Source organism: Lolium rigidum, chromosome 3 (assembly GCF_022539505.1).
Source record: "Lolium rigidum isolate FL_2022 chromosome 3, APGP_CSIRO_Lrig_0.1, whole genome shotgun sequence".
NCBI lineage: Eukaryota > Viridiplantae > Streptophyta > Magnoliopsida > Poales > Poaceae > Lolium > Lolium rigidum.
This window is the reverse complement of record NC_061510.1, coordinates 330,551,097-330,574,619: the sequence shown is the minus strand read 5'-3', so window position 1 is coordinate 330,574,619 and position 23,523 is coordinate 330,551,097. Positions and strand designations below refer to the sequence as shown.

Genomic DNA, 23,523 nt, shown 5'->3' with positions numbered 1-23,523 from the left:
CCAACTTTAAGTGTGTCACCCTACGGTTCGAGAACTATGCGGACATGGTTGAGTACTCACTCCGACCAATAACCAATAGCGGGATCCGGAGATCCATAATGGCTCCCACATATTCAACGATGACTTTAGTGATCGAATGAACCATACACATATATTACCAATTCCCTTTGTCTCGCGATATTTTACTTGTCCGAGGTTTGATCTTCGGTATCACTCTATACCTTGTTCAACCTCGTCTCCCGACAAGTACTCTTTACTCGTACCGTGGTATGTGGTCTCTTATGAACTCATTCATATGCTTGCAAGACATTAGACGACATTCCACCGAGAGGGCCCAGAGTATATCTATCCGTCATCGGGATGGACAAATCCCATCGTTGATCCATATGCCTCAACTCATACTTTCCGGATACTTAATCCCACCTTTATAGCCACCCATTTACGCAGTGGTGTTTGGTGTAATCAAAGTACCTTTCCGGTATAAGTGATTTACATGATCTCATGGTCATAAGGACTAGGTAACTATGTATCGAAAGCTTATAGCAAATAACTTAATGACGAGATCTTATGCTACGCTTAATTGGGTGTGTCCATTATATCATTCACACAATGACATAACCTTGTTATTAATAACATCCAATGTTCATGATTATGAAACTAATCATCCATTAATCAACAAGCTAGTTTAAGAGGCATACTAGGGACTTCTTGTTTATCTACATATCACACATGTACTAATGTTTCGGTTAATACAATTCTAGCATGATATATAAACATTTATCATAAACATAAAGATATAAATAATAACCAATTTATTATTGCCTCTAGGGCATATCTCCTTCAAAATATACTAGAAATAAAATAAGCAATGATATTTTGGGATATGAAACTCATGTCAACGGATGTCAAGTGTGTGATCCCATTGCCTCTACCGTAAGCATCTTTATTTGGCACTTTTTGCTTGTTTCTTTTCATTGACACTTTTTGCTTTTTTTTTCTCTCTCCAGGGATGCCCCTTATTTGATTGCACTTATTCATACTAAGGCTACCTTCTTTCTCCTTTTCATACCTATTTGTTTGAATTTCCTTCTTTTTTTAGCTTTTTTTATTCCTAACTTTCTGCCCTTGGTTGTAGGGTTTTTCCCTCATCTTTTGTGTGCAACTTTTTTTTTTCTAATCTACTGTAGCAAAGATTTTATAGCCCCATTCATGAAATCTAGGGTTTCCACTTGTTTTGATCACTCAATAGTCAGAGAAGAGTGTCCAACTTTGCGTAACAATGCATTGCTACGAGTACAAAATAAAATTTTCTCATCATAACATTGATGTCGGAGATGTTTAATTAACTCACAGCTAAAATCTCAGAGTTGTATCATGTAGATCGTTCATAGGCTTGTAGAGTGGTCAGCTTTTTGTATGGCACGGTAATGGCGCAAGGCGCACATGAAGGAATATCTCACATTGATCGCAATAAAAACTTTGGCATGTGTCTCATTGAACACATTCTTTCCATAAGCACTATTGAGTTGTGTTTTGGCTATTTCCACATTAGATTTTCCTATTGAGTCAATTACATTCTAGACTCTTAAAACAATTAGCAACGACACCTAATCCTTTTTTATAAGACTCTCTCGCATTCTTTATTTTATTAACAAGTAATACCACGATAAGTCCCAGTTAACTAGGAAAAATAGAGCAAATGTCACCTAACTAATCAATCGAATATAAGTTCTAGCTATCAAGAAATACCCTCACTTAAATATAACACATTTACAACTAGTACGAAATTATGCATGAGCATTTTGACTTTCCAAACCAGAGTTCGTAGGATATTTTTTTCGATACAAGAAATATATTAATATCGTGAAGATAACAATTACACCTAGCCTCTGCAACAACGTATGTCCTAGTAGCAATACTGACGCAGACATAAAAAAAGATTATGCTTCTTTGTCTTAGGATGTGTTACTTCAAAACTCAGCACGAATCAATCTCCTGCAAAAGAGTTGGCAATAGATGGTGGGACCAAAAACATTACATGTTGCTCTTAGATGTTGACCCGTCGGCCACATTAACTGAATCAATAAGGGGCGCGTTTGGTAGCCTGGGCCTGATTCGTGGCTCACTGGCGCAGCCATGCAAGCACACTTGCGCGTCCAGAACGAGCCACGTGCCAAAATTGGTCTGTTGTTTGGTAGGTCGGGCTGCATCGGCTGGGCCAAAAAGGACTTCTGTTTGTTTGCCTGCAGCCAAGCTCAAATCTCGATGGAGATGATATTAGGTCTGTTTGGTACCATCCAGTCATGTCTACGGTTACCTCTTCTCTACGACGGGTAGCCTTACCATGCTCTCACCTCCCATCACACAGCAATCACAGTTCATGGTAGTTGCAATCAGTTCACGAAATCATACCTAGCTACTACGAATGGTAGTTCATAACACGAGGCTCCCTAGCTACTACGAATTGCAGTTTATCATAACGGGGTCATTCAACATAGGGGATCGAAAAGGGTTCGAGAAACATGGGATCATAGGGGTTCTTCTTCTTCTTCTTCACTTCTTCTCAGATGGTGGTGTTGCCTCTGACTTCCCACATTGCGTCTGCCCACTCTTGCCTCTTCGCCTTCCAGATATCATTGTCGCCTGCTTCCACGCCATGGCCGGTCTCTACTTCATCACATATGAAAACCTCTTCGAAGAACTCATCCTCGCCCCAACCTAGGATCTAGTTGTGAAGAATACAGCAAGCAAGGACTAGCTTTACCTGAGTGTCAAACGTGTGGAACAGTTTCTGGTCAAGGAGCTTGAATCTGTTCTTCAATGCATCAAAGGCCCTCTCAATGGTGACTCTAAGGCTTGAGTGTCTAAGATTGAACAACTCTCTCGCATTCAGAGGTTGGTGCTTCGCAGAGAACTCGTGCATGTGGTACCTTGTTTTCCTGAAGGGAGGTAGAATTCCAGGTCGGTATGCATATCCAGCATCTCCAAGGTAGAACTTACCGTCAGGGATTTGCAACCCATCAGGCCTTGATAAGCTGTCGGCCAGGATGCTCGCATCATGAGCTGAACCCTCCCACCCAGCAAGCACGTAGGTGAACCTCATATCGAAATCCACAGCTGCTAGAACGTTCTGGCTGGTGTAGTGCTTCCTCCCGCGGAATGCTGCAGACATTGATCTCGGTACCTTTGCAGTGACATGAGTACCATCAATAGCTCCAATGCAATCCTGTAAAAAGATTAGCACACAATCATGTTTCTGACAGTAGCACACATCACATAGGTAGAAATGAACATGATTTTGTACTCACCCTAAAATAGGGGAATCACCTGTAGTTGTTCTTGATCTTGGTTGGTGTGTTCATTGATGCTGGCTTGATCATTTCACCTCTAAGCTCCCCAATTGCGTACAACACCTGCTAGAAGTACCTAGAGATAGTCTCCGTGGTCCGCCTGAACGTGTTATGGATGACTCTGAACCTCTGGTTATGACCGACGACATGAAGAAACATTGCGACTTGTTCAGAGGTGTGGATGCTATAAGTCAGCAGTCCTCTTTTCCTGAACGTTTTCACCAGTGCGTAGAAAGGGGCTCTTCTCATCCGTAGCATCTGGATGGCATCTACGTCATTGCAGTTGTAGATGTTGTTTAGGTTGACAATCCTCTCCTGATCTCGTTGTATCATAGGTCCGTAAGTCACACGAGGAAAAGCAGTCGGCCTAACTGCTCTCTTGTGCACCATCAGGATCCAGGCTTGTACGCAAATGATGAGTGCTGCGGCGTGATGCACAAGCTGGAGCTGGTCGGTCTACGCAAACAAGATCTATGCATTACGAACGGTCTTATCGAACCCAACTAGTTCTACCAACATGAATCTAACACTACAGTAGAGCAGAGGAGTTTCCACTTACCTCCATCATGGTGGACGAAGGATAGGGCCGAAAGCCGCCGCGGATGTGCGCAGGCTCCGCCGCGGCTGGAGAAGAGGACCCTTGTCCGACGCCAGAGACCGAAGGGAGATGCCCGCTGCCAGATCTGGGTCGCCGCCGCCGGTGCGAAATTTGGGGGAAGGAAAAATTTGGGAGGGGGCTAATGGAGAGGGTAACCGAAGAGGGAGGTTACCCCTACCTTTGCCGCGCAACGCCGCTGGGATTTCGGCTTCTCCCGCCATGCCGAGGCGGACCTCCCGCGTGAACGGCGTTGTCGATTTTCGTCTAGCCAGGCCTGGCCCTGGAGAAACTGTCAAATCGGGCGTTTCTCCGGGACCTGTCCCAGGGGTGCTTTAAAACCCGTGCTATGCAAAAACGCGACTGCGCCCAGGGAACCAAACGGCCTGAAATATGCTGGGCGATGCGAGAGCCAAGGGACTACCGTCGGAACAATAGGCACACAAGTTTTAGGCAAGAGAACACTGAATTGCATTCGGCACAGAGCCATAGACCACGGGACACGAGATGAACCGGTCTAAGTAATTTGTTGCGCTCTGGCAGTGATTTGCACTGGTGACCTGACTGGCAAGCTGTCGGACATGTGTTATCCTAGTGAGTATGTACAGCAAAACCCATTATTTAGCTTGAAATGGTACCCTACTTATACAACTAACTATTGCTGACACTAATTTCTTAACCATATTGGTACATAGGTGGGGATCCCGTATTTACACCACAACTGTGTGTTGGCTCCACTTTGCACTGAACTGTTTCGATGATTGGTCGAGTGGTAGGAGACTACGTTACATTATCTTTCTTCCTTCCGAAGTTCCGTACCATAGAAATTAGTAACAATTCAGCCTTTGGTACAAATTCTTGGACGCAATCGACTAAACTAACTCATCCGTATCTCTAGAGATCTTACATTCCGAGTGTTTTTTCTCTTTCGTCAAGTGTCACTTTGAAGTGAAAGATATGTGCGTCCCCGGTCGAAGATTGACGTGCGTAAAAACCATTAATCCAAAGAGCAACGAGCTCCAAATCAACACATCAATTGTGCGTGGACACCAGATGATTAATAGATCGGTGGTTGTTTTCGGAAAGAAAAAATAGCAACAAGGTCGATCAAATCAACACATCAATTGTGCGTGGACACCAGATGTGGTATTTTAGTCTACTTCGAGTATACATCACCCATATATTGTGGGGGCGTAGAATATCATTATTGCCCGATTTAGGCGACATAACCACAATCTCAAGAAATGGTTGTATACTCCTATTATTGTCCTTTCAACGCCTCAGGTGAGCAAGCATTACAGTGACTGGCGTTGGCCTATTTTATCTATAAAAGGCAAAAGCTCTCCTATGCTTCCTTGGGCGTCACTCCCTAGTTTATTGGAGGAGACTAGCTAGTCGTTGTAATCTTCTGCAAGGAGCGATTTGAGGTAACTCATTTTCTTTGCGATCCGTTAGGCTAGGCTTCCTCTACTGGTAATTCCTCTGTATGCTAAGCTATACATTCAGTCTGGTCTTATTCTCTTGTTCTATGCATTAGTTTGATTTCCTTGGAGAGGTCATACGTTGCTTTTTCTTAAAATGCGCCGCAGTGAATATAGAATAGTGGAACTGAATATCTCATCTTTCCTGCCCATCAAAAAAGATAATCACACTCTGCATAAAAGAAGTATATATAGAAAGAAAAAAATGATGCGGAAGAAAGTTTCCTTCTAGAATCAGATGTGGATCTGATCATTTGGTGCAGTTGTAGCTTGGAAACATGGATGACTCGGCGCTATTCATGCAATGGGCCATGGAGACGCTGGAGCACGAGCAGCCGGCGGGCGTCGTTAACGGCCACCCCGGCGAGGTTGCATTCCCCTCGCTTCAGGCCCTCCGAGACGTCTCGCACGCAACCCTCGTCTTCGACGAGCTGATCATGGACATGGAGGCCCACGCGGCAAACAGCGGGAGCTCCGGCGAAACCACCGACGGTAGCGGAGGCGGCAATTTCTCGTCCACAGCGCCCAGGCATCACGACGTTTCAACCTCGTTCAGGTGCGCTCCGAACCATGGCAACAACAGTGGCCCCACCAACATGGCCGTGATGAGCTGGAACTTCAGCGCCGCCTCCGCGCAGCCCGGCAGCGACGGCACGCTGGAGGGCGCTACCGCCGTTGGCATACCTTACGAGCGTGCCATGCCGGACATGGCGCACGTATCACAGCCGACGAGGAGGACCTCCACGAAGAGCAACGCCGGTGGCAGTGGAACCGCGTCGGCTCCGTTCGTGGTGGACCACATCATGGCTGAGCGGAAGCGCAGGGAGAAGATCAACCAGCGCTTCATCGAGCTCTCCACTGTCATCCCCGGCCTCAAGAAGGTGACCCTCCAATTAAATCCAGTGGTTTCATACTCGTGGTCGTGGAGCTCCCCAGAAATGCGGGGAAATAAATCTCATCAGTGCTGTTGATTCAGATGGACAAGGCGACGATCCTTTCTGACGCGACCCGGCACGTGAAGCAGCTGCAAGAGAAGATCAAAGCCTTCGAGGCCACCGGTGGTGGCAGCAACGGCAGGAGCGTCGTGGAGACGGTGGTGCTCGTCAAGAAGCCATGCTACGCCGCCGTAGGGGACGAGAACGGCTCCCCCTCGTCGGCGTCGTCTGGGGCGCCGGCGGTGAGGGACCCGCTGCCAGAGATCGAGGTACGCTTCTCGGAGAACGGCGTGATGGTGAGGATCGTCTGCGACGACGCCAAGGGGGTCGTCGTGAAGGTGCTGTCCGAGGCGGAGGAGGGGCTCCACCTCAGCATCACCCACGCCAATGTCATGGCGTTCACGGCCTGCACTGTCATCATAACCATCACGGCTAAGGCAAGTTTTCGGTTTTCCTTGATTCTGCATTTTGGGCATTTGGTAAAAACTCACTCCCTTCAACACAATTCTTGTCGTGATTTTACATATTAGTTCAAAAATCACGACAGGAATTATGGAATGGATGGAGTACTACCTTAAAGATCGGGCTTTTGAAAATACATGTTGAGTCTATGTAACCTTGCTAATCAAGGGCTGGGCTAGGGCATATGGCACGATTTCATCCCTCCGGTTCCCTCGCCCCCTTAGGCATCTTCAACGATCCAACGTAAACGGATGCGGAACAACCGTTTGCAACCGCACGGTTCAAAAATTTCGCTTGCATCAAGTCCCAGCGGCCCAACGCATGGTGACCGGACTATCCGCGGAGACACAAATAGGGCTCAAATATGCGTCTCGGATGCGTCTCGGTGGACGCTGCACGGTCACGTCGCGTAACCACTAGCTTCTCCCACGGGACCACCTAGTAGCGACCTAGATCGATGCATCTTCTCAAGCACGCCGATACTGGCGATGAGGCATCGCTTCCGTAGTCTGAGCCACGTTAGTGGTGATGCCTCTCCCGCCGAGCAGCCGCCGCCCACCTCTGCCAATAAAATTAATGCCGTGCCAAGCGTGTTGCACCCCTCGGCTTCCTCCGGTGTATATAAAGAGGGGCGTGCGCTCGGCTGCCTCGGCATCTTCTCCACACAAACCCAAGCCGCCACACAACCTCCACCGTAGCTCTGCCCCCACAAATCCGCAAGGGAATCCATGACTGGTCCAGTTGGCTGACGAGGCGGTCGAGGCCGTGGGCGCGGTCGCTGCTGTAGGGGCCACCGTCCCGGAGCAGCATCACCCCGCCACTCGCCGTCGTCTACGTTGTCGTTGTCTTCGCAGGAGGCGAGCTCCTTCGAGTTAATCCTTCGCATCGACTAGGACCCCCTCGCCATCAAACAGCTACCGGGCAAGTTCGCCGAGTTCGTCGACGGCGCCGAGCCGGCCAAGTTGTAGCTGCGGGAGGCCAGATGTGACTTTTGCCGGTTGCCTGTCGAGGTCTTGTTCGACAGGCAGAGCAAGATATACCTGCGCACCAGGTGGGGCAAGTTCGCCCGCGCCCACCACCTCGAAGCCGGCTACCTACTGACCTTCCTCTACGAAGGCGACGGCGAGATGATCGTCAAGGTGTTCGACAAGACATCCAGCCGCAGGCACTACCACATGAACGAGTCCGACGAGGACACGACAAGTATTGTTAGAGTGTTCTTTGTTTGCAGCGAAGATGGCCACTGACCTATTAAAGCCACTAGTGTAGGTTTATGTATGTTCTTCCTGCGCATCTAGAACATAAGAGCATCTCCAGTCGTTGGGAGACGACGGACAAGAAATAGAGAAAAATGCTTTCTAGTCCCGTCCCCCAAAGCTAAACTGCGCTTCATTTTGTGTCCGGCGTCTCCCGTAGAGTCTCTAGTATAGAGTCTCTACCGGGAAGCCGGACACAAAAACGGCGTCCGGACGTATGCATGCAGCCCCTAGTCCCCACATGTCATTCTCTTTTCCCACACTTTTTTCTCACCTATTTTTTCCACATGGGGTGGTCCCCTCTATTAAAATGCATGCATCCGAACGCTGTTTGAGGGACATGGCTGAGAAGGGCATGTTTTTTGTAGTCTCTTTTTGTCCGGCGTTGTCTCCAAACGTGCCTCAAATCGTCGTGCCGGACGTTTTTTGAGGTACGCAGCCGGAGAGTGCTCTAAGACACACAGAACCCATCTAGATTTTCTAGTTTGGACGACTAGGTGTCTGAGAGTATTTGTTCTTCGCAGCGAAAACACGAAACCCGTGAGGCCAACGCTAGTTAGGTTTTTTATTTTACAATTTTGAAATTATGTTTCAAAATACATAGTAGTTTGTGTAATTTTTCTATCTGTGGTTATATTATGCGTCCGGCGGCTGAAACATCCTAGACGCAAACGAAAGCGCATTAAAAAAATAATCATTTTTTATCCGCGAACAAACTCAAACAAACACCACTTTAGACTGATTTGCATCACCCATTGGAGTGCGCTAAATCTAAAATCAGGTACATGTTGGACCCGTACATGTTGGACCCGAACCACATGCATGTCAGCCGTAGGCGGTGGTACTTTTTAATGCTGGAACATCTTATAGTGGGCTGTCCTTTAAAACCAAGCTACTGCATGGCTACCAGTTATCAGTTAGATCATAACGTCAGAGTTGTACTGTATAATACAAGTATATGATGGCGGAAATTCAATTCGGCTCCCGGGTGCGTATGCTCCCTCTACCAACAAATCATATTTCAAAATGTCGAAAAATTTGAACAAAAAATTCTACATGTACATCTCCATAATATACGTGCGTTCGTCAAGTTTCACGAAAAACCAATATTTTGTGTGGTCTATATAAAAAAGAGAAAGTTTATCTTGTGAAAAGCATTATTTTTAGCACTGAAATTTGTCTTTTTTACACACGTCACATGATAAGTCGATTTTTTATGAAACGACTTTGTGAGCACGTAGCACGTGAAGATGTACGTGCAAACTTTTAGTTTCAAATTTTTTAAAATTTAAAAAGTATGTTAGATATCCTACATTATTTGCAGACATGGTGCACATAGGAGAGCCTAGCACTATCATTTAAGCACACTGCAATGCTCAGCCTCCCACCAATTCGCTACACTTATATGTTTACTTGTAGCATATTAGAGTATCTCCAGCCGCATCTTCGAAGCGTTCCTCAAACAGTGGCGGATCGAGTGTTTGAGGGATGTGTTTTCTTCGTGCCGTGTTTGGGGGACATCGCTTCCCAGCCGCGTGTCTCAAAACACACAACAAAAAAATAAAAGTGCACGAAAATAAAGGTTTTCATTCCAATTTTATTATATATTACAAGTTCAAATGAAAACGGCTAGATTTTATCTAACCCTAGCCTACTGACCACCCGGCGGTGCGTTCGACGGCCCCGTCCTGTAGTCGCCTCCCCTCCGCCGCAGCTCCTGCTGCGCGCGCCGCCTCTCCATGTGTAGGGCGGACGCCAGACGCCGCTGCTCCAGCAGCGCATCATCGCCTGCCCTCCCATGCTGCGCCGCCTGGAGGGAGAGCTCGACGCCGTGGCGAATCTGCGCGTCTTCGCGGGCACGGGCATCGTACTGGAGCTTCTTCTCTGACTCGAAGGACTCGACGAGCGCTCATTGCTGATCCGCCGCCTCGTCCGGGTGCGGCCCGTCGTCGTCGGACCACTCGAAGTCGTCGTCGTCCTCCTCCTCCTTCGCCTCCTCCTCCTCCTCCTCCTCCTCCTCCTCCTCCAGCTGCGCCTCCATTTGCGCCGCCAACGCGTCGGCCCCCGCCTCCAACGCATCCACCCACGCCCCCTAGGCCGCCTCCGTTGCCGCCAGCACCGACTCCCGCTGCTGACGCTCCTTCCCGCCGCATGCCGCTGCTGACGCTCCACCGCCTCCCGCTGCGGCTGCTCGATAGCCTCCCGCCGTTAATGGTACTGGAGATCCCGCTCCATGTTCAGGCGATGCCGCTCTGCACGCCACCGCTCGGCCATCTCCTCCATCCGGCGCCGCCGCGCCTCTTCCGCCGTGGCAACGTCAAATGCCGCTATGGTGTCCGCCAGCGCCGCCTCCTCCCATGCCTCGTTCTCCACAGCTTCCGGGTCGATGTCGAACTGCGGTGCTTCAGGTGGTGGAGGTGGTGGTGGAGACGGTGGTGGAGGGAACTGGCCGGCGCCAAGGCGGTTCATCATTGCGCAATGGTGTTTATGTGACGAGGGCTGTGCTTGCGGAGGAGAAAGGGGTGCCGGCGGCTATGGTGACTGCCATTGAGCCGGGGAGCTTTTATAGACGTCGGCGTCGCCAGAAGAAGCGGGAAGATAGCGCGGGAAGAGGTCAGAAGCGGTGGGAAGAAAGCGCGGGAACGCGCGGTGGCGTGCGAACGCAGGCAACGCGTGGAGGCTGCGAGCACCAACGAGACGTCTCGCCTGCCCCTCCGTCGCCATTAAGGCAAAGTTGCGATGCTTCGTTCGTGTGTCACTGCGCCAATAACTTCCGTCGCGAGGTAGGCGACGATTAGATTTAAACTTGAATGTGCTACTGACGCGTCGAGCCCGCGTCTCCTCGCCTTGCTTTTCGTTGTGTCCGGCGTGTCTGGAGCGTACACCTGGAGATGCCCACACTGAAATCTACAGAAACTACTTCAGCACTTCCGTTGTTACTACAATACTAACAAGGTAAACATGATATAAACACACCATAAGTTAACACGTAATGTGCAACACAAAAGTGAGGATTAGATAGCCTCAAAGAGCTACAGAAAATTAACAGCAAGATCAGCAAAATTGCAAAATGATAATAAGAAACACAAGTGATATTTCTTCAAATCTGAAACGTGTTTTGCAATCTAAATACCTCGCCAAAAACATATTTGTACAAAGTTTCAAGAAAGGGGCTTGCATTCTTATTCTTAATGACTACAAATAATCCATATTCACCCATAACACACATCCAATGTGATTCCTCTAACCTTTATGTATGGTTTATTAACGGACGGGCTGAAGTACTTCATGTAGATCTCAGTGTAGCTAAATTCATAGATGATTCTTGTAGGTCATAAAAATTAGCCAAGGAACACACCTTTAATAAACATACATGTGATGAAAACCCAAGAAGTCCTTCCTCTCGGTAGTTGAAGTGATTTTCTCAAGGCTATGACCATGATCCTATTGGCATGACAAGGAGGTGCCGCTACCTCTAAAAAAATGTAAAGCATGAACCTGGCATACAAAAATTCTTTGGATATCCAAAGATGGAACTCCCTACCCCCCCCCCCCCCCCCCGACCCCCCCACACAGACACACATAGGTATTGGTTCCTTTCTCACCAGTCATCATACTCACACATAAACAAGCATGGAACCTATCTATTTTAGAACCCAACATAAAAACAACACATTCTTAGTCAAGTGATGATATCCTTTCTTCAGAGTAACTTGATTCATCGTGCCACCAGAATCAAAGCTTTAACTTAATTGCGTTGGAAATTCAAATCTGGTTACCTGCACATGGAGTAGAGGTGGTGAATTTGCCATCGCCACTCCCCGACTCAGATCCACTAGTTAATGGCCTGCTCTAGCTGAGGGTAGCCAGCCTGACCTGTGAGCCATTTCCATACATCTGAATTAGTCCTGCATTTGGATTTCAACTGGATTTCACTTCCTAATTTGTATGTGTACTATAAAGGAATTATATGGGTACAAATTTTGTCATCACAGGCAAGGAAATTCTACTCTTGTTCACAAAATCAAGTAAGCCAGCATAGTAGTTTTCCTTAGTGAGGACTCAAGATGCGGTGGTTTTCCCCTACCCATACCCTCTGGCCTCTTCCTCGTCCAAGCTGATAGAATTATGAAACCACTATCCTTCAGAGAGACACCCATCAAACATACGAGCTGCAGTCCACTACTGATTACTAGACACACCTGATGTATTTCACCATCACCATCTAAAAATGCTCCTTTAATTGGTCACATGGTACATCATCACATATAAACGAGGAAATTGCACAAACCACTCACTTTTGCTGTCTCTATTGCACAAACTACTCACTATTCACGTCTTTTGCAGAAAACACCAACTTTACGTGTAGTTGGTTGCAGAGAGGTCCAAATCTGAGATTAGGCTAGTTAACAGCAAATCTGACGGCTGGGTCCACAACTAGTGATGATGTGGCACCGAGTATCATAAACTAGCTTTTTTCAAGAATTTTTAGAAGTTTGAAAATTTTCAAATAAACGAAACAATATAAATCGAGCACTGGAGGCGGCGATAGGAAGATGGCAAGCTTGATGGCTTTAAATTAGGTCAAACTTTTCGAAATTACGTATGTCATATTGTTTCAAATACTATAATTTTTTCAGAACTTTTTGAAAAGTTTGAACCCAAGTTTTGGCCATATATCACAAAAAGTGCTAAATATTTTAAAGTATTTCAAACTTTCCTAGATTTTTTAATTTATATTGTTCCATTTATTCGAATTTTTATAATTTTTAAGGTTTAAAAAAAGAATAGTTGATGACACGTGTATGCCACATCATCACTCATTGTGGGCCCTGGCTATCAGATTTGCGGTTAACAAGTCTAATCCTTGATTTGGACCTCTGTGCAACCAACTACATGTAAAGTTGGTGTTTTCTGCAAAAGACGTGAAAAGTGAGTGTTTTGTGCAACATAGACAGCAATAGTGAGTGGTTTGTGCAATTTCCTCCATGTAAACTGCTATAGAGCTCATATGTGAAAAGCACACATCGTTCTTGTTAAATTATAAGCAAATAATAGGGCATCACATCATGTGAATATTTGGAATAACTCATGTAGAAAAGAAACTATTTAAAATCTGTAGCATATGTCGTACACCTCATAGGCAAAAGAATTATGTACTCTGACCGGAAACTATTTGAAGGCATGTTTACTTATAGAGAAAAAGCATCATTCTCATAATTTTTTTTTTGAGCAAAACCTCCGCCTTTATTAAACCCGAACAGGAATACAAAGGCCCTCAGGCGGATCTACCAACCAAACTCTTCAAAAACTGCACTACGCGCAAGATTGTGCGCCTCTTTATTTGAAACTCTACGTTCAAAACTAAAAGAAAGCTCGTCGAACTCAGAACGAGCTGCCAAAACCTCCTTGATGACATGTGCATACCTGCCCAGCGATCGCTCCTCCAGGCTGCGCACCACATTCTGGCAATCTGTCGCCACCCTGATCCTGTGCAGGTTCAAATCTCTTGCCAGTTCGACAGCTTCCCGGCAAGCTAGGGCCTCGAGGGTCTCCGCATCAGTACGACCTTTGAAAATTGTCGCCGATGCTCCAAGAAATTCTCCAAGGTCATTCCTGGCTACTGCGGCCGCCGCTCCCCTGATGGAGTTCTTCCCTACCGCTGCATCAACGTTGATTTTCGCCATGCCGCTCGGTGGCGGGATCCATCCTCCATTGGTTGGCACAAGCCTGGCCGGTGCTTGTTTCTTCTTCTCCTGCTCACTAAGGTTCAAGTCTGAGACGAAATTCTCCACAAACATATGAACTGTGAGAGGGCTTTGATAAATCTGCTCGTGGACAGCCTTCCGACGTGCATGCCAGATGGCCCACAGAGTGACAAACACTCTAGTTTGATCATCATGTTTTAGTGACTGCATCATTGCTGCCAGCCACTCTCTCGCGTTACCCTCCTCTGAGCAAAAGACATGCTCAGCGAGTTCTGTGTTCGCTAGCGCCCACACGCATCGGGACATAGTGCATTCTAGGAGTGCGTGACGCCACGAGTCATGGCATCCACAGAGCTGGCAGCTGCTTGATTCTGCCATCCTCCGCTTGAACCTGACCTCGTTGGTCGGTATCGATTGCTTTGCCAATCGCCAAAGGAAGACCCTCACCTTGGAGGGCACCGGTGTACTCCACAGCGAGCTCCATTGCTTCTCTGTTCTCCTCGGATCCGAGCCCGACGCTCTCCCATCTAACCATGCTTCTCTATTTTCACGTGTGTTGATGAGCATGTTATATGCCAATTTGACCGAGAAGACTCCCTTCCTCTCGTAATGCCAACTCCAAAAGTCCTCCTGCCGCCGATGGCTCAACGGGATCTCCATGATCGCATGTACATCCATTGGTAGGAAGACCTGCTTCAGCTTGTCTTCGTCCCACTCCGCAGCACCAGGCAGTATGAAGTCTGCTACCCTAGTCGGCGGGTTATCGGAAATGCACGATATAGGACGCAGCATACCCTCCCTCGGTATCCACTGATCGTTGATCGGATCAGTATCCTCCCCGGTGCCAATACGCTTTCTCAGCCCCTGTTTGAGCACTTCAAGCCCATCGTGGACGGCCCTCCAAATTAATGAAGGGTTTGAGCCGGTGGTCGACTGTAATAAGCTCTTATCAGGGTAGTATCTGGCCTTGAGAACGCGAGCACTTAGTGATTCAGGGTTTTGCAGCAGCCGCTGTAGGATAACGTTGCATAGAAAACAAAAATATTCCTACCGCAAACACGAAATCCAAGCCAAGATGCAATCTAGAAGACGGTAGCAACGAGGGGATTATCGAGTCTCACCCTTGAAGAGATTCCAAAGCCTACAAGAGGAGGCTCTTGTTGCTGCGGTAGACGTTCACTTGCCGCTTGCAAAAGCGCGTAGAAGATCTTGATCACGATCGGTTCCGGCGCCACGAACGGGCAGCACCTCCGTACTCGGTCACACGTTCGGTTGTTGATGAAGACGACGTCCACCTCCCCGTTCTAGCGGGCAGCGGAAGTAGTAGCTCCTCTTGAATCCGACGAGCACGACGGCGTGGTGTCGGTGGTGGTGGAGAAGTCCGGCGGAGCTTCGCTAAGCGTGCGGGACGTGGTGGAGGAGAGAGGCCGCTAGGGTTTGGGGAGAGGGGGCGCCGGCCACTATAGGGGAGCGGCCACCTTGTGGTTCTTGGGTGGCCAGCCCCCTCCCCTTGGCCCCTCTATATATAGGTGGAACCCCAAGTGTTGGTCTCCAAGTCTTCGAATAAGACCCGAACCAAAAACCTTCCATATGGTGGGGAAACCTACCCAAGTTAGGACTCCCACTAGAGGTGGGGTTTCCACCTCCCATATGGGGGGGGCCGGCCCCCTAAGGGGAGTCCACTTGGGACTCCTCCCCCACTAGGGTTGGCCGGCCATGGAGGTGGAGTCCCATGTGGACTCCACCTTCCTTGGTGGTTTCTTCCGGACTATTCTAGAACCTTCTAGAACCTTCCATAGAACCTTCCGCGACATTTTAATTCACATAAAATGACATCCTATATATGAATCTTATTCTCCGGACCATTCCGGAACTCCTCGTGATGTCCGGGATCTCATCCGGGACTCCGAACAAATATTCGAACTCCATTCCATATTCAAGTTCTACCATTTCAACATCCAACTTTAAGTGTGTCACCCTACGGTTCGTGAACTATGCGGACATGGTTGAGTACTCACTCCGACCAATAACCAATAGCGGGATCTGGAGATCCATAATGGCTCCCACATATTCAACGATGACTTTAGTGATCGAATGAACCATTCACATATAATACCAATTCCCTTTGTCACGCGATATTTTACTTGTCCGAGGTTTGATCTTCGGTATCACTCTATACCTTGTTCAACCTCGTCTCCGACAAGTACTCTTTACTCGTACCGTGGTATGTGGTCTCTTATGAACTCATTCATATGCTTGCAAGACATTAGACGACATTCCACCGAGAGGGCCCGGAGTATATCTATCCGTCATCGGGATGGACAAATCCCACTTGTTGATCCATATGCCTCAACTCATACTTTCCGGATACTTAATCCCACCTTTATAGCCACCCATTTACGCAGTGGTGTTTGGTGTAATCAAAGTACCTTTCCGGTATAAGTGATTTACATGATCCCATGGTCATAAGGACTAGGTAACTATGTATCGAAAGCTTATAGCAAATAACTTAATGACGAGATCTTATGCTACGCTTAATTGGGTGTGTCCATTACATCATTCATATAATGATATAACCTTGTTATTAATAACATCCAATGTTCATGATTATGAAACTAATCATCCATTAATCAACAAGCTAGTTTAAGAGGCATACTAGGGACTTCATTGTTGTCTACATATCACACATGTACTAATGTTTCGGTTAATACAATTATAGCATGATATATAAACATTTATCATAAACATAAAGATATATAATAACTACTTTTATTATTGCCTCTTGGGCATATCTCCAACAGATCTCCCACTTGCACTAGAGTCAATAATCTAGATTACATTGTAAGGTACCTAACACCCATGGCATTCTGGTGTTGGTCATGCTTTGCCCTAGGGAGAGCTTTAGTCAACGGATCTGCTACATTCGGATCGGTGTGTACTTTGCAAATCTTTACTTCTCCATCTTCGATGTACTCGCGAATCGAATGATAACGCAGCTTGATATGCTTCAGCCTCTTGTGTGACCTTGGTTCTTGTGCATTGGCGATGGCACCCATGTTGTCACAATAGATGACTAGTGGGTCCAATGCACTAGGAACCACACCGAGCTCTACAATGAACCTCTTCATCCATACCGCTTCGATGAAGCCTGCGAAGCCGCTATGTACTCCGATTCTGTTGAGGATTTCGCCACCGTGCACTCGCTTCGAGCTTGCCCAGCTCTACTGCAGCACCATTCAATATAAACACGTACCCGGATTGTGACTTAGAGTCATCGGGATCGGTGTTCCAACTTGCATCGGTGTAACTTGTTACAACGAGCTTTTGGTCACCTCCATAACAAAGAAACATATCCTTAGTTCTTTTCAAGTACTTCAGGATATTCTTGACCGCTGTCCAGTGTTCCATTCCTGGATCACTTTGATATCTGCTAGTCAAACTAACAGCATGTGCTATATCCGGTCTTGTACATAGCATGGCATACATGATAGAGCCTACTGCCGAGGCATAGGGGATCTGACTCATCCTTTCTCTTTCTTACTGCCGTAGCCGGACCTTGAGTCTTACTCAAGACCTTGCACAGTAACATAGGTAAAAACCCTTTCTTACTTTCGTCCATTCTAAACTTCTTTAGAATCTTGTCCGAGTATGTACTGCTGTGATAGCCCTATTAGGCGTCTTGATCTATCTCTATAAATCTTGATGCCTAATATATATGATGCTTCACCAAGGTCTTTCATTGAAAAACTGTTATTCAAATAACCTTTTACCTTTGCTTAATAGTTCTATATCATTCCCAATCAATAATATGTCATCTACATATAATATTAGGAATGCTACGGAGCTCCCACTCACTTTCTTGTAAATACGGGCCTCTCCATGACACTTGTATAAACCCGAAGTCTTTGATCACCTTATCAAAGCGTCGGTTCCAACTTCTTGATGCTTGCTTCGGTCCATAAATTGAACGCTGAAGTTTGCATACTTTGTCGGCATTTTTAGGATCGACAAAACCTTTGGGTTGTACCATATACAACTCTTCCTCAATGTCTCCATTAAGGAACGCCGTTTTGACATCCATACTGCCAAATCTCATAATCGAAAAATGCAGCTATTGCTAACAAAATCCTCACAGATTTTAGCTTCGCTACAGGTGAGAAAGTCTCATCGTAGTCAACTCCTTGAATTTGTCGGAAACCCTTTGCGACAAGTCGAGCTTTATAGACGATAATATTACCATCGAGCATCTGTTTTTCTCTTGAAGATCCATTTATTCTCGACGACCTTGCGGCTATCGGGTAAGTCTACCAAAGTCCATACTTTGTTATCATACATGGATCCCATTTCGGATTTCATGGCTTCTTGCCATTTGTTGGAATACGGGCTCATCATCGCTTCTTCATACGTCGCGGGGTCCTCATCATTGTTATCCACAATCATGACATTTAGACAAGGATCATACCGATCTGGAGTGGCACGTTCTCTTGTCGATCTGCGAGGTTCGAGTAGCTATCTCGTTTGAAGTTTCATGATCATTATCATTAGCTTCCTCGTTGCCGGTGTAGGCGGCACGGAACATCTTCCGATGCTTGCGCTACTACGATCAACGAGCAGTAGATTCTTCAATCTCATCGAGTTCTACTTTTCTTCCAGTCACTTCTTTAGTGAGAAATTCTTTCTCAAGAAAGGTTCCGTTCTTAGCAACAAAAATCTTGCCTTCGGATCTGTGATAGAAGGTGTACCCTATAGTTTCCTTAGGGTATCCTATGAAGACGCATTTCTCCGCTTTGGGTTCTAACTTGTCCGGTTGTAACTTTTTTACATAGGCTTCGCAACCCCAAACTTTCGGGAACGACGACTTAGGTTTCTTATTAAACCATAATTCATACGGCGTCGTTTCTACGGATTTTGATGGTGCTCTATTTAAAGTGAATGCGGCTGTCTCTAATGCATAACTCCAAAATGATAACGGCAAATCGGTAAGAGACATCATAGAACGAACCATATCTAATAGAGTTCGATTACGACGTTCGGACACACCGTTTCGTTGTGGTGTTCCCGGCGGTGTCAATTGTGAAAGTATTCCGCATTTCTTTAAATGCATGCCAAACTCATAACTCAGATATTCACCTCCGCGATCGGATCGTAGAAATTTAATCTTCTTGTTACGTTGATTTTCTACTTCACTTTGGAATTCCTTAAACTTCTCAAAAGTCTCGGATTTATGTTTCATGAAATAGATATACCCATATCTACTCAGATCATCTGTGAAGGTTAGAACATAACGATAACCACCGCGCGATGCTACACTCATTGGTCCGCACACATCGGTATGTATGATTTCCAATAAGTCGGTAGCTCGCTCCATAATACCGAGAGAATGGAGTCTTAGTCATTTTTCCCATTAGACATGCTTCGCATCTATCAAGTGACTCAAAGTCAAGTGATTCAAGTAATCCATTGGTATGGAGTTTCTTCATGCGTTTCACTCCAATATGACCAAGACGACGAGTGCCACATATAAGTAGAATTATCATTCAATTTAATTCGCTTAGCATCAATGTTATGTATATGTGTATCACTACTATCGAGATCTAACGAAATAAGCCATTCTTTTGTGGTGCTCGACCATAAAAGATATTATTCATAAAAATAGAACAACCATTATTCTCAGACTTGAATGAATAACCGTCTTGCATTAAACAAGATCCGAGATATAATGTTCATGCTCAACGCGGGTACAAAATAACAATTATTGAGGCTTAAAACTAATCCCGAAGGTAGATGTAGAGGAAGTGTGCCGACGAGCGATCACATCGACTTTGGATCCATTTCCAACGCGCATGGTCACTTCATCCTTTAGTAGTCTTCGTTTATTCTTTAGTTCCTGTTTCGAGTTACAAATATGAGCAACCGAACCGAGTATCAAATACCCAGGTACTAGTACGAGAACCGAGTAAGATAAACATCTATAACATGTATATCGGATATACCTTCTTTCTTCTTCTTGACAAGGCCGCTCTTCGGATCCGCCAAATACTTGGAGCAATTACGCTTCCGAGTGTCCCTTCTCCTTGCGGTAATAGCACTCAGCATCGGGTTTAGGGCCGGTCTTAGGTTTCACGGGAGGCGTAGCAGCTTTCTTGCCACCCTTCTTGAATTTGCCTTTAGACTTGCCCTGTTTCTTGAGCTCGGTGGTCTTGTTGACCATCAACACTTGGTGCTCTTTCTTGATCTCAATCTCAGCGGCTTTAAGCATGGAGAAGAGTTCGGGTAACTCTTTGTTCATGTTACGCATATTGTAGTTCATCACAAAGTTCTTGTAACTAGGTGGCGAGTGATTGAAGGATACGATTAATCCCGATCTGTTAGGAATAACTATTTCCAAGTCACTGAGTTTCTTCGCATGCCCGGTCATAACGAGCATGTGCTCACTAACGGAGCTTCCTTCTTCCATCATGCAACTGAAGAAGTGTTTCGATGCTTCATAGCATTCCACGGCCGCATGAGTCTCAAATATAGTCTTCAACTCATTGATTAACTCATGTGGATCGTGGTGCTCAAAACGTTTTTGAAGATCGGCTTCCAGACTGCATAAGATGGCACACTCGAACTTGAGAGTACCGAGTTTTCCGAGTTGCGTAAACAGCTTTTACTTCATCGGTTTCGGTTTACGCAGGAGGGTCACCTAGCGGTGCATCAAGCACATATTGCGGATTTCCGCCATTGAGGAAAATCCTCACATGACGGAACCGATCGGTGAAGTTGCTACCGTTGCTCTTAAGTTTTTCTTTCTCTAGGAGCTGGTTAAAATTGATTGGGGACGCCATATCTACAACATATATTTGCAATAGTTTAGACTAATGTTTATGACAAACTGAGTTCAAATTTTAATTCAACATAATTAAAAACTAGGTGAACTCCCACTCAAAACAATATCCCTCGCATTGTCTTAGTGATCACACGAACCAAATCCACCGCACCTAAGTCCGATCATCACGAGACAAGGTGTGATTTCAATGGCGAACATTCAAAGTGTTCATCATATCAACCATATGATTCATGCTCTACCTTTCGGTATCTCGTGTTCCGAGACCATGTCTGTACATGCTAGGCTCGTCAAGGCCACCTTAGTATCCGCATGTGCAAAAGCTGGCTTGCACCCGTTGTATGCACTTGTTGATTCTATCACACCCGATCATCACGAGATGCTTCGAAACGACAAGTCTTGGCAACGGTGCTACTAAGGATGAACACTTTATTATCTTGAGATTTTAGTGAGAGGGATCATCTTATAATGCTACCGTCGCGATCTAAGCAAAATAAGATGCATAAAAGGATTAACATCACATGCAGTTCATATGTGATATGATATGGCCCTTTTGTCTTTGCGCCTTTGATCTTCATCTCCAAAGCACGGACATGATCTCCATCATCAACGGGCATGATCTCCATCATCGTCGGCGAAGCACCAAGGTCAATGGCGCCGTCTTCATGATTGTCCTCCATGTAGCAACTATTACAACTACTTTGAAATACTACTCAACATGAAATTTAAAGACAACCATAAGGCTCCTGCCGGTTGCCACAATACAATAATGATCATCTCATACATATTCATCATCACATTATGGCCATATCACATCACCAAACCCTGCAAAAACAAGTTAGACGTTCTCTAATTTGGTTTGCATATTTTACGTGGTTTAGGGTTTTCGAGTAAGATCCAATCTACCTACGAACATGAACCACAACGGTGATACTAGTGTTGTCAATAGAAGAGTAAATTGAATCTTTACTATAGTAGGAGAGACGAGACACCCGCAAAGCCACTTATGCAATACAAGTTGCATGTCGAGCGTGGAGCAAATCTCATGAACGCGGTCATGTAAAGTTAGCCCGAGCCGCTTCATCCCACTATGCCACAAAGATGCAAAGTACTCAACTAAAGATAACAAAAGCATCAACGCCCACAAACCATTGTGTTCTACTCGTGCAACCATCTATGCATAGACACGGCTCTGATACCACTGTAGGATAACGTTGCATAGAAAACAAAAATTTTCCTACCGCAAACACGAAATCCAAGCCAAGATGCAATCTAGAAGACGGTAGCAACGAGGGGATTATCGAGTCTCACCCTTGAAGAGATTCCAAAGCCTACAAGAGGAGGCTCTTGTTGCTGCGGTAGACGTTCACTTGCCGCTTGCAAAAGCGCGTAGAAGATCTTGATCACGATCGGTTCCGGCGCCACGAACGGGCAGCACCTCCGTACTCGGTCACACGTTCGGTTGTTGATGAAGACGACGTCCACCTCCCCGTTCCAGCGGGCAGCGGAAGTAGTAGCTCCTCTTGAATCCGACAGCACGACGGCGTGGTGTCGGTGGTGGTGGAGAAGTCCGGCGGAGCTTCGCTAAGCGTGCGGGATGTGGTGGAGGAGAGAGGCCGCTAGGGTTTGGGGAGAGGGGGCGCCGGCCACTATAGGGGTGCGGCCACCTTGTGGTTCTTGGGTGGCCGGCCCCCTCCCGTTGGCCCCTCTATATATAGGTGGAACCCCAAGTGTTGGTCTCCAAGTCTTCGAATAAGACCCGAACCAAAAACCTTCCATATGGTGGGGAAACCTACCCAAGCTAGGACTCCCACTAGAGGTGGGGTTTCCACCTCCCATATGGGGGGGTGGCCGGCCCCCTAAGGGGGAGTCCACTTGGGACTCCTCCCCCACTAGGGTTGGCCGGCCATGGAGGTGGAGTCCCATGTGGACTCCACCTTCCTTGGTGGTTTCTTCCGGACTTTTCTAGAACCTTCTAGAACCTTCCATAGAACCTTCCGCGACATTTTAATTCACATAAAATGACATCCTATATATGAATCTTATTCTCCGGACCATTCCGGAACTCCTCGTGATGTCCGGGATCTCATCCGGGACTCCGAACAAATATTCGAACTCCATTCCATATTCAAGTTCTACCATTTCAACATCCAACTTTAAGTGTGTCACCCTACGGTTCGTGAACTATGCGGACATGGTTGAGTACTCACTCCGACCAATAACCAATAGCGGGATCTGGAGATCCATAATGGCTCCCACATATTCAACGATGACTTTAGTGATCGAATGAACCATTCACATATAATACCAATTCCCTTTGTCACGCGATATTTTACTTGTCCGAGGTTTGATCTTCGGTATCACTCTATACCTTGTTCAACCTCGTCTCTCGACAAGTACTCTTTACTCGTACCGTGGTATGTGGTCTCTTATGAACTCATTCATATGCTTGCAAGACATTAGACGACATTCCACCGAGAGGGCCCAGAGTATATCTATCCGTCATCGGGATGGACAAATCCCACTGTTGATCCATATGCCTCAACTCATACTTTCCAGGATACTTAATCCCACCTTTATAGCCACCCATTTACGCGGTGGTGTTTGGTGTAATCAAAGTACCTTTCCGGTATAAGTGATTTACATGATCTCATGGTCATAAGGACTAGGTAACTATGTATCAAAAGCTTATAGCAAATAACTTAATGACGAGATCTTATGCTACGCTTAATTGGGTGTGTCCATTACATCATTCATATAATGATATAACCTTGTTATTAATAACATCCAATGTTCATGATTATGAAACTAATCATCCATTAATCAACAAGCTAGTTTAAGAGGCATACTAGGGACTTCATTGTTGTCTACATATCACACATGTACTAATGTTTCGGTTAATACAAT

The 23,523-nt window shown here is 46.2% G+C and overlaps 1 protein-coding gene across 1 annotated transcript in view; it reads left to right on the top strand.

The window, feature by feature from the left end:
• The first annotated feature begins 5,704 nt into the window (after positions 1–5,704).
• The window catches only part of LOC124697042 (transcription factor bHLH18-like), a 33,224-nt gene continuing 15,405 nt past the window's right edge, over positions 5,705–23,523 (top strand). Inside the window, exons 1-2 of the mRNA XM_047229685.1 lie at positions 5,705–6,307; positions 6,403–6,798. Of these exons, the coding sequence (XP_047085641.1) occupies positions 5,705–6,307; positions 6,403–6,798 (999 nt within the window). The remainder of the gene's footprint in view (positions 6,308–6,402; positions 6,799–23,523) is intronic.